Source organism: Electrophorus electricus, chromosome 19, assembly GCF_013358815.1.
Source record: "Electrophorus electricus isolate fEleEle1 chromosome 19, fEleEle1.pri, whole genome shotgun sequence".
Classification (NCBI taxonomy): Eukaryota; Metazoa; Chordata; class Actinopteri; order Gymnotiformes; family Gymnotidae; genus Electrophorus; species Electrophorus electricus.
In genome coordinates, this window is record NC_049553.1 from 15,699,427 (window position 1) to 15,711,926 (window position 12,500).

The 12,500-nt window shown below is 44.3% G+C and overlaps 1 protein-coding gene across 2 annotated transcripts in view; it reads left to right on the plus strand.

The window, feature by feature from the left end:
- Nucleotides 1-12,500, plus strand: part of sorcs2 (sortilin-related VPS10 domain containing receptor 2) — a 232,965-nt gene that overhangs the window by 186,086 nt on the left and 34,379 nt on the right. For both annotated transcript variants that reach the window (XM_035519846.1, XM_035519847.1), the window contains exons 9-13: nucleotides 5,531-5,710; nucleotides 6,300-6,446; nucleotides 7,492-7,594; nucleotides 11,707-11,783; nucleotides 12,428-12,500. The exon at nucleotides 12,428-12,500 is cut by the window's right edge and continues 19 nt beyond it. In XM_035519846.1, coding sequence (XP_035375739.1) covers nucleotides 5,531-5,710; nucleotides 6,300-6,446; nucleotides 7,492-7,594; nucleotides 11,707-11,783; nucleotides 12,428-12,500 — 580 coding nt within the window. The remainder of the gene's footprint in view (nucleotides 1-5,530; nucleotides 5,711-6,299; nucleotides 6,447-7,491; nucleotides 7,595-11,706; nucleotides 11,784-12,427) is intronic.

Sequence of the window (12,500 nt, forward strand, 5' to 3'; positions counted from 1 at the left end):
TATGTTTACAGGAATACACATCCTTATGTTTACAGGAATACACTCCCTTATGTTTACAGGAATACACACCCTTGTGTTTACAGGAATACACGCCTTTTTTGTACCAGAGTAGTGAGAACCCTGTTTAAAGAACAGGTATCTAGCAAAGTCTGATCTTTACAGCACGTGTGTGGAAGTGTATCATAGCACAAACTAAGGAGATTTCTGAGGAACTGAGTCCTTAGAAGAGTTGTTGAAGCTGTAAAAGGTTACAAAACCACCTTGAAAGAGTTTGGACTCCACCAATCTACAGTCAGACAGACTGTACAAATGAAGGAAATTCAAGACTGTTATTGTCCTCCCCAGGAGTAGCTGACCAGGAAAGATCACGGCAAGAGCAAGTGTTTAATGGTCTTCAAGGTCACAGGGGAACCAAGGTGACTGCTGAGCAACTAAAGGCCTTTCTCTCATTGGCTAAAGCTTAAAGTTCACGAGTCCAACAACAGAAGAACACTGAACAACAGTGGTGTTTATGCCAGGGTTGGAAGGAGAAATCTGCTGATCTTCAGGAAGAACACTGATGCCCGTCTGCAGTTTGCAAGAGATCATTTGACAAGCCAGAAGATTACTGGAACAATGATTTGTGGATGGATAAGACCAAAATAGATCTTTCTGGTTTAAATGAGAAGCGCTATGTTTGTAGAAAGGAAAACACTGCATTCTGGCATAAAAACCTCTGCCCCCTTCTGTGAAACATGGTGGTGGAAGTATCACGGTTTGGACCTGATCTGCTGCGTCTGGGCCAGGATGGCTTGCCATTATTGATGGAACAATGAATCGTGAATTTTACCAGCAAATTCTAAATGAAAATGTCAGGCCATCTGCCTGTGAGCTGAACCTCAAGAGAATGTTGGTCATGCAGCAAGACAACGACCCTAAACACACAAGCTGCTCTACCAAAGAAGGAGAGTAAAGTATGTTATACTTCGAACATACGCAGCCTGTACAGATGAGGTCACGTCTGTAATTATGATGCCCTCACCCGCTACTGTAAAAGGCAGGCTTCACTCAGCTCTTGATCACACAGCAAATGACTTACATCAGTATTTATGGTCTGTGTTCAGAACAGTTTGGTTTTGAATGTAGTTTGGTTAATAATATGATGGAGACAAAAGCCTTTTTCACTGTCTGAGTTGCCTGTGTTTGCGTTTGTATTGGGTTTCTTTTCTTCTAACTTTACTCTCTCTCTCTGTCTCTCTCTCTCTCTCTCTCTCTCTCTCTCTCTCAGTTCGCACTGTACATTTCTGAACATTCACAGGAACACACACAGTGGCACCCTGTGGCATTGCCACATTACTGCAGCAAGTTGTGGAGTTCACCTCCTGCCACTCAAATCACAGCTCAAATCACAGTTCAACCAACACCAAATCACAGCTCAAATCACAGCTCAACCAACACCAAATCACAGCTCAAATCACAGCTCAAATCACAGTTCAACCAACACCAAATCACAGCTCAACCAACACCAAATCACAGCTCAAATCACAGCTCAAATCACAGCTCAAATCACAGCTCAACCAACATCAAATCACAAAACACAGAGCCAGAACCTGTCTCAGCAGCACAGGACACAAGGCAGGAACCATGGACAGGACTCCAGTCCATTACAGGACATACACATACACACAGCACACAACCTTGTTCACACATACATATGCACACAAGCATGCATACACACACATACTCACATACACATGCTCATACACATGCATGTACACACTAACACACACACACACACACACACACACACACATGCATGTACACAATTTTTTCCTCATTTTTGGAAAGAAGCTCCATTTCTAGAGCTCTGTTAATAGTGCCCTGTTAATAATGTCTCTCAGTGATGACCTCACTACCCTAAATGGCAGAGTGAGTTAATAATACTGTTATTGACACTGCATGTCTCTCAGTGATGATGTCATTACCATCCACAGAACTCTTGATGCAGCATGTCTGTCAGTGATGACCTAACATGTTCACTGTCCTACTCATATAATTGTAAACAAAATATTAATCTCTAGTTAAGCAGGAAAAGATTTTACCACAATATCTTGTGTTCTGCAGAGCTCTTGTGCTGTGGTGTGTTATGAGTATACATTATGGTTGTTTGTTACTTCCTGGGTAAAGCTAATTACTGTGTATATTTTTAGAGCTATTAATTACATTGTTGTGTGTAGCATATAATTAGAATTATTTTGTTTCTATGGTTACACAATTGTGCATTCACACACTGTTTGTTCAGTAAGAGCAGTGCCGTGTGATTCTTTCGGAGCAATTTTGGCTTTTATCGTTTGGAAAGATTAGTTGCAGTCACAGTTGGATCCGTGGATCCATGATGTCTTACTGTCCCTTGTAATCATCGGCACTTTGTTTATCTGAGGTTTGCATAACAAAAAGAAAAATATGGTTTCTCCAAAAATCTTTTTGAACAAAAGAGAGAAACTTTCAGCTTCAGTGACGTTTCTCACATTCAGCTTCAGTGATGTTTCTCACATTCAGCTTCAGTGACGTTTCTCACGTTCAGCCTCAATGACATTTCTCACATTCAGCTTCAGTGAGTTTTCTCATGTTCAGCCTCAGTGACATTTCTCACATTCAGCTTCAGTGAGTTTTCTCATGTTCAGCCTCAGTGACGTTTCTCACATTCAGCTTCAGTGAGGGTTCTCATGTTCAGCTTCAGTGACGTTTCTCACATTCAGCTTCAGTGAGGTTTCTCACATTCAGCTTCAGTGAGGTTTCTCACGTTCAGCCTCAGTGACGTTTCTCACATTCAGCTTCAGTGAGTTTTCTCACGTTCAGCCTCAGTGACGTTTCTCACATTCAGCTTCAGTGACGTTTCTCACATTCAGCTTTAGAGTTGTTGCAGTTGTTGGTGATTTTTTCCTCATCAAAAGCCTGCGTTTATATAGAGTTTCTGTGTGGGTCTATATTTCGATTCAACATTTGCATAAGATGTGCTATTTTTTGTATGTAGGCTTGGGGGGAATGTTTGGGCTGTATTGGGACTGTATATAGACTGTATATAGTTGAATGAGGCCATTATTGCCTGAATATAGACTATATGTAGACTGTATGTAGGCTGTATATAGACTATATGTAGACTGTATATAGGCTGTATAAGGCTGTATATAGACTATATGTAGACTGTATGTAGGCTGTATATAGACTATATGTAGACTGTATGTAGGCTGTATATAGACCATATGTAGACTGTATATAGGCTGTATATAGACTATATGTAGACTGTATGTAGGCTGTATATAGACTATATGTAGACTGTATATAGGCTGTATAAGGCTGTATATAGACTATATGTAGACTGTAAGTAGACTGCATGGAGGCTGTATATAGACTACATGTAGACTGTATGTAGGTTATGTATAGACTATATGTAGACTGTACATAAACTGCATGTAGGCTGTATAGGGCTGTATATAGACTATATGTAGACTGTATATAGGCTGTATGTAGTCTGCATGTAGACTGAACAGAGCTGGGAGTGGGTGTTCCCACACGATGCATATTCTCTTAGCTCCTGCATCTGGGGACGTTCACACCATAGTTGTTTTGCGATGTTCTGCAGGGTTCCTTTGCATCTGAGCCATTTCTTTTTTAAAGCCCAACGTGCTGTCCTCAGTGAAACCTAAATAAGTGCATGACAGGAAGGGTATTTGTGTATGTTCCTGCAGGGAGATAAAGAGAGTCAGAAGCAGTCGTGTGTGTGTGTGTGCGTGTGTGTGTATGCGTATGCGCTTGCATTCTGGGACACCTTCTGAAATAACTCCACCAGAGGCAGTAGCATATTCTCATTTTGCATGCCTAAATGAAGTATTTCATCAGTTTAAACGCTTTAATTTTCTGACATAGTAGGATGCTGTGGGCGGTGTTGGTAAATGTAGAAGCGTTGAGAGGAGTGTGACGCCAGCCTCGCTTCAGCTCCGTACACCAACAGTTCTAAGTGTTTACACTCATATCAAAGGGCTCGTCTCTCTGTATGTTCACTTTTTCAGGCTGGTGTTTAATGCACTTTCACTGTCTAATCTAATTTCATGAGCCTCGCAGCACTAAAGAAACCTGCTGTCAAGGCTGAATCTCATCATTGAAATAGAGCATATGCACCTTTTGATGGACTTGAATGGAGATCACCACTTACTGATTACTTTGACTCGGGCTGGTCTTCCCACCATTACATCATTGCAGTTCTGCATGTGCAGCGTCCTGATTGGCTGAGCGATAGCCCTTTCCTTATCCCTGCGCGGAGGCTCACATAGATGAGAGGAAAGCTTGTGTTTGCTGACACAGGCAGTCCTGTGGTCACACCTAGCCACAAACGCACCACTAAATCATTACCTCATTTAGAGGAGAGCCCATAAACACTGCCAGCAGGGCAGACTGGCGTATTACCCCGTAAACACTGCCAGCAGGGCAGACTGGCGTATTACCCCGTAAACACTGCCAGCAAGGCAGACTGGTGTATTACCCCATAAACACTGCCAGCAGAGCAGACTGGCGTATTACCCCGTAAACACTGCCAGCAGGGCAGACTGGCGTATTACCCCGTAAACACTGCCAGCAGGGCAGACTGGCGTATTACCCCGTAAACACTGCCAGCAAGGCAGACTGGCGTATTACCCCATAAACACTGCCAGCAGAGCAGACTGGCGTATTACCCCGTAAACACTGCCAGCAAGGCAGACTGGCGTATTACCCCGTAAACACTGCCAGCAGAGCAGACTGGCGTATTACCCCGTAAACACTGCCAGCAGAGCAGACTGGCGTATTACCCCGTAAACACTGCCAGCAGGGCAGACTGGCGTATTACCCCGTAAACACTGCCAGCAGAACAGACTGGCGTATTACCCCGTAAACACTGCCAGCAAGGCAGACTGGCGTATTACCCCATAAACACTGCCAGCAGAGCAGACTGGCGTATTACCCCGTAAACACTGCCAGCAGGGCAGACTGGCGTATTACCCCGTAAACACTGCCAGCAGGGCAGACTGGCGTATTACCCCGTAAACACTGCCAGCAGGGCAGACTGGCGTACTACCCCGTAAACACTGCCAGCAGGGCAGACTGGCGTATTACCCCATAAACACTGCCAGCAGGGCAGACTGGCGTATTACCCCGACCTTTGTGCCTCTGTGTTTCACTTTGCTGTGGACCAGCGGGAGAACTCTGGGTAAAAAGTGACTGATTTTGGCTTCACCTTTATTGCATCGTTCATGGCGTCATTGTCCTGTCTGAGCTAAAATGGATTTTAGTGCGTGACACAATGAAGCAGTTCACACACGTTTACGTGGAGAAGCAGATGTGGTCAACACCCTCGTGTTAGTGGTCACCATGGGGTGTCAGTAGCTGCCTGAAGAAGAAAACTTTAAATACTAAAATATTTTATATTCTTTTCCTCTCTGTATCCCTCTCTCTGTCTATCTCTCTCTGTCCCTCTGTCTCTCCCTCCCTCTTTCCTCTGCTCTCCATCTCTCTGCAGGATGTGCAGATTGTTAGCACGGATGAGAACCAGGTGCTGCTGGCTCTGCAGGAGTGGTACCAGACAGACACGTATAACCTGTACGAGTCGGATCCGCAGGGCGTCTACTACACCATGGTGCTGGAGAATGTGCGCAGCACCAAGCAGCCGGAGGAGAACGTACTCATCGATGTGCTGGAGGTCAGGACTCCAGCCTGCACGGCGTTTCACACACTCCGCATGGCAGCTGAGGGCAGTGGAGACATGGCGTTGGGAGAATTACTGTATGCCATATAAAAACTGCACCAGTCCCAACCTCCATCCTGCTGAGCACCTTCTCTGAAGCGCTGAGAAGATGCCTGACTCACCAGCTTGATTTCTAAATGTTTTTCAGTCCGTTGCCTCTCTGTACATGCTCACATGAGTATGGTATTATTCATAATAAATAGTACCAACTCCAGGTCCATTGGTGCTGGGTTGTAAGTTATACATTAACATGTGCAAGAGAACATATACTTACATACATACACATATACATACGTACACATATACACGCACAAACACACACACACACACACACACATTATATATATATATATATATATATATACACCCAGCCATCAGTGTGAGTTGAACTTCTGAGCTGAATCACGTGTGGAATCACTGCTGTAGAGATCTGAGCTGATGAGGTGAATCACGTGTCGAATCACGTGCATTACTTCAGTGGCGCTCTGATTCTTTTAGGAACAGGAACACTAAACATTTTGAAACTCTGCTGTGACCTTATCAGGTGCGGGGCATCAAGGGAGTGTTCTTAGCCAATCAGAAAGTAGACGGCAAAGTCATGACACTCATCACATACAACAAGGGCCGGGACTGGGAACCCTTGGCTCCGCCCACCACCGACATGAATGGCAAACCAGTTAACTGCAAACAGGTAGAAAAGTCAAATTCCCTGAACCTCACAGTTGCATGTGTGCAGTTTCCAGATTAAACTGTGTTAAACTGGGTGAGGTTGTTTATTTCATTAAAGTATTCCAGTGCTTGATCTCAAAGAAAAACTTTACTGAGTCTGAGAGGTCACTTATGTACTGTTTAGAAATCTATAATCAAGCATTTGACATATAAAGACTAAAACTGTTTTAAATGAGCCGGAATGCTGGAAGAACTGAGAATTTTAGGCTGAATCATGTGATGTTACATGGGAGCGTGGGTAGTGGGCAAACAGCCAGCCTGTTCTGCCTGATGAATGTGATGAAGAGCAAGACACTTATCACTGAACTGTCTCTCTCTCTCTCACACACACACACAACACAGAAAACATTGTTTTTACGGTGTCCCTCTCTCTCTCTTTCTCTTTCTCCCCATCTCTCTCTCTCTTTCTCTCTCTCCCCATCTCTCTCTCTCTTTCTCTTTCTCCCCATCTCTCTCTCTCTTTTTCTCTCCCCATCTCTCTCTCTCTCTTTCTCTCTCTCCCCATCTCTCTCTCTCTCCTCATCTCTCTTTCTCTCTCCCCATCTCTCTCTCTCTTTCTCTCTCTACCCATCTCTCTCTCTTTCTCTCTCCTCATCTCTCTTTCTCTCTCTCCTCATCTCTCTTTCTCTCTCTTTCTCTCTCTCCCCATCTCTCTCTCTCTTTCTCTCTCTCCTCATCTCTCTTTCTCTTTCTCCCCATCTCTCTTTCTCTCTTTCTCTCTCTCCCCATCTCTCTTTCTCTCTCTCCTCATCTCTTTCTCTCTCTTTCTCTCTCTCCCCATCTCTCTCTCTCTTTCTCTCTCTCCCCATCTCTCTCTCTTTCTCTCTCCTCATCTCTTTCTCTCTCTCCCCATCTCTTTCTCTCTTTCTCTCTCTCCCCATCTCTCTCTCTCTTTCTCCCCATCTCTCTCTCTCTTTCTCTCTCTCCTCATCTCTTTCTCTCTCTCCTCATCTCTCTTTCTCTCTCTCCCCATCTCTCTCTTTCTCTCTCTCTCTCTCCCCCCATAGCCAGACTGCCACCTTCATCTTCACCTGCGATGGGCTGATAATCCATATGTTTCTGGAACAGTCCACACCAAAGACTCCGCCCCCGGCCTCATCATGGGTGCAGGTCAGTCTTCAGAGCCAGCACACTGCCGTCACTGTCACCATGGTGACCAACTGCTGTGAACACATCACATCATTACTCTAAGTGAATGGAACTCCATGTCTGTGAAAAAACAGCTTCCAGATCTCCCTCAGGTCTGTTGTAGAGACTGGGTTTCAGACAGACCCAGACTTTCAGTGCTGGCCTGAGTTGCTTTCTGGAGAAGACCTCAGTACCTAAAAAAACAGTTAAGTTAGGAGCTAATTTACATCTAAGCAACGCGTTCACCATGTCAGTCTAAAACCCAGTCCCAGTTCTTATTTTTACCCCTACACCTGAGTTACAAGGGGTAGTTACTGAGATCTTCCCCTATGACCTGTGGCGACCCTTCAGAACCCAGTGAGTACTGATGGCTTTTACGTAAACAGGCTCAGAGAGTTTTTTGCTGGATATTTCCAATATGTTGTCCTTAGCTGTGGTGATCTCTCACGTGTGGGCTTTAGACATCCCCTTTGTAGTTTTCTGCATCTGTCATTCACAACTTGAGTTCAATCAGTTCACTTCATTTACTAGTTTTCTTCATTACAGACTACTAGTTTACTTAATTACAGACTACTAGTTTTCTTCATTACAGACTACTAGTTGACTTCATTACAGACTACTAGTTGATTTCATTACCAAACTACTAGAGCGTACCTCTGATAATCTCTGTTTAGAATGTACCTCTGATCATCTCTGTTTAGAGCGTACCTCTGATAATCTCTGTTTGGAGCGTACCGCTGATAATCTCTGTTTGGAGTGTACCTCTGATAATCTCTGTTTGGAGTGTAGCTCTGATCATCTCTGTTTGGAGTGTAGCTCTGATAATCTGTTTAGAGCGTACCTCTGATAATCTCTGTTTGGAGTGTACCTCTGATAATCTCTGTTTGGAGTGTAGCTCTGATAATCTCTGTTTGGAGTGTAGCTCTGATAATCTGTTTAGAGCGTACCTCTGATAATCTCTGATTGGAGTGTACCTCTGATAATCTCTGTTTGGAGTGTAGCTCTGATAATCTCTGTATGGAGTGTAGCTCTGATAATATGTTTAGAGCGTACCTCTGATAATCTCTGTTTGGAGTGTACCTCTGATAATCTCTGTTTGGAGTGTAGCTCTGATAATCTCTGTTTGGAGTGTAGCTCTGATAATCTGTTTAGAGCGTACCTCTGATAATCTCTGATTGGAGTGTACCTCTGATAATCTCTGTTTGGAGTGTAGCTCTGATAATCTCTGTATGGAGTGTAGCTCTGATAATCTGTTTAGAGCATACTTCTGATAATCTCTGTTTGGAGTGTACCTCTGATAATCTCTGTTTGGAGTGTACCTCTGATAATCTCTGTTTAAAATGTACCTCTGATAATCTCTGTTTAGAGTGTACCTCTGATAATCTCTGTTTGGAGCATACCTCTGATAATCTCTATTTGGAGTGTACCTCTGATAATCTCTGTTTGGAGCATACCTCTGATAATCTCTATTTGGAGTGAACCTCTGATAATCTCTGTTTGGAGTGTACCTCTGATAATCTCTATTTGGAGTGAACCTCTGATAATCTCTGTTTGGAGCATACCTCTGATAATCTCTATTTGGAGTGTACCTCTGATAATCTCTATTTGGAGTGTACCTCTGATAATCTCTATTTGGAGTGTACCTCTGATAATCTCTATTTGGAGTGTACCTCTGATAATCTCTGTTTGGAGCATACCTCTGATAATATCTGTTTGGAGTGTACCTCTGATAATCTCTGTGTGGAGTGTACCTCTGATCATCTCTGACAAACCCTACATCCCAACGTGAATCTGGACAAATGGGATTGGGCCAAGAAATAAAACACAAAATGAATTGTATTTTTTAATTTGCCCTTTTTTTCTTTCGATCTTTAAACTTGTGAGATGACTCAGTCTAGTGGGAGAAGATGAGAGGAAGTGCTGGCAAAGAAAGAGGAAATAACTGCATTCTATTACCATAGAGAGTGTTGCTATGGCAGCGTCTTAATGCCATAGGGGGAGTGTTGGTGCATGGTCCAGCCAGACAATGCTGTGCAGTGTTTCCAAAGCCAAGTCTCTCGTAATACTGCTTGGTCTCCTATTCAAACCCACACTGTTTGTGTGTGTGTGTGTGTGTGTGTGTGTGTGTGTGTGTGTGTGTGTGTGTGTGTGTGTGTGTGTGTGTGTGGGTGGGTGGGGCGGGGGGGTTGCTTCCAGGAAGGCAAAAACACATAACTGCACTTATTAGATGGCTGGTACAAGAGATTCTGCAGTCATCTGTGACCCAAATTTTGAGAAGTCTCAGCCTCTGACATTGAACTCTGTCTGAAGTGTACCATACCCAAGCATACCTGATCCAGCTAATGTGTCGCCTTCACCAGGTGTGTTTGGGCCTTTGTTAAGTGTGATGTGTCCTTCATCAGGTGTGTTTGGACCTTCCTTAGGTGTGATGTGTCCTTCACCAGGTGTGCTGGGACTGACTGCCTGTCTGCAGTTTTTCTGATTAAATGCTAGATACTATGCAGATGTTTTGCATGCTGTGACACTATGTCAGAAAATGCTACAGTGGCAGGATGCAAAAGAGATTTTTGAAGTTAAGAGTACACTGTCTCTGTCTGATATTCGAGACATTTATTTGAAGCCCTTCTTAGCAAGCAGACAAGATACTCACCAAACTTCATCTGGTTTTGTGTCTGCGTGTATCAGTAATGGGAGATCAGTAAAGGTTTGTCTGGAGCTTAGGCTGGCCAAGCCCATCTCAATTTGGTTCACACAGGTCTGCATTTGTGTGAGCTCAGTTTTGACAGTCACCTGCCCCTACATGTTACACAAAAACAATGATTTAGTTCTCTGTTACTGCCTCCCAACTGCCTCTCCGCCCTCGCACACTATCAGTGCAGACTGGCAGGGTTGCCTCCAGAGCACCGCTAGGAGTCTGGTAATGAAGCAGTGTTGTTATTTTGCAGGGTTGGTCAATGGCTCCTTCCTGCCGTAGCTGGACAGTAGTGACAAGCTTCCATACACTCCAGAATTCAGAAGTTTACTTTATTTGCTGCCCTTTCTCTCTCTTTTCTTCTCATCTTTCTCTCTTTCTTTATTCCTCTCTCTCTCTCTCTCTGTGTGTGTTGCTTCCTTTGACTTGTTGACTCTAAACTCTCAGCTCATGTTGTGACTATAGTGGGCTGCTGGGTACTGACTATAGTGGGCTGCTGGGTACTGACTGTAGTGGGCTGCTGGGTACTGACTGTAGTGGGCTGCTGGGTACTGACTATAGTGGGCTGCTGGGTACTGACTATAGTGGGCTGCTGGGTACTGACTATAGTGGGCTCCTGGGTACTGACTATAGTGGGCTGCTGGGTACTGACTATAGTGGGCTGCTGGGTACTGACTGTAGTGGGCTGCTGGGTACTGACTATAGTGGGCTGCTGGGTACTGACTATAGTGGGCTGCTGGGTACTGACTGTAGTGGGCTGCTGGGTACTGACTATAGTGGGCTGCTGGGTACTGACTGTAGTGGGCTGCTGGGTACTGACTATAGTGGGCTGCTGGGTGCTGACTGTAGTGGGCTGCTGGGTACTGACTGTAGTGGGCTGCTGGGTACTGACTATAGTGGGCTGCTGGGTGCTGACTGTAGTGGGCTGCTGGGTGCTGACTGTAGTGGGCTGCTGGGTACTGACTGTAGTGGGCTCCTGGGTACTGACTATAATTGGCTCCTGAGTACTGAATGTACTGGGTACCTGGGTACTGAGTGTACTGGGCTCCTGGGTACTGAATGTCTTTGTCTGTAGGTATTCCCAGGCTCAAGTAAGTAGCAAACATTTTAGTTGGCCAAACAAAATTAGACAAGTGGAAATGCTGACAGCCAGAGTTGTGAGCTTAATGCCTTAGTTAATCAAGAATAAGAGCAGTTGGCTTCTAACCAGACCACTAATATGGTGACTGAAGAAAAGGTATGTGAGAATGGAATGTGAATGTACTGTGTCCTTTGGCTATCTTTGATTGTTCCTGGACCTCATTATTTTTAACTTCTTAAAATAACTTTTTTCCTAAAAATATTTAAACAAAGGACACTTAAACACTCAACTCATCGCTCTCTGTATCTCTCCCTCTCTCAGGTAATCTTGGTTCGCAACTAGTTGAGTACAAAGAGGAGATGTACATCACATCCGATTGTGGGAAGACCTGGAGACAGGTGAGACATTAGGATCAGCTGAGACATTAGGATCAGGTGAGACATTAGGATCAGCTGAGACATTAGGATCAGGTGAGACATTAGGATCAGCTGAGACATTAGGCTCAGCTGAGACATTAGGATCAGCTGAGACATAAGGATCAGCTGAGACATAAAGATCAGCTGAGACATTAGTTGAAACCTAAATGCTTTTGTGAAAATCCCTCTGTGATACTGCATTCACTCACAAATATCAAATATTTACTTATAATTTGTCAAAGATTTTCCCATTCAGATGGTTTACACATTGTTATAATTACAGTACATTAATATAATACTATATTAATTCAGGAGGAATCCCCTGTTACTCCCCAGTGGTGTGAGTCTGAGGAGCTCCTTGGGGGGGACGATTTCTCTCTCTCCCCGGCTGCTGCTTGGTTGTGCCACGCTTTCATTTTCATCTGCGTTCTGAAGCCTTTCTGCCACTGTCTCCCGAACGCTCCCTGCCACCTTATAACACGCCCAACAAACTGGATACTTAGCCTGAACCTCCTGGATCTATGAGTCAATGTTTTTTTCCTGAACTGCACGGTTGCTCATGTTGGGATGTCCTTATGTGGCACAGTAGATCCACGTGGCTTATGGGAGTTCATGTTGTCTCTTAGGTGTTTGAGGAGGAGCACCACATCCTGTATCTGGATCATGGAGGTGTCATTGTGGCTATCAAAGACACATCCA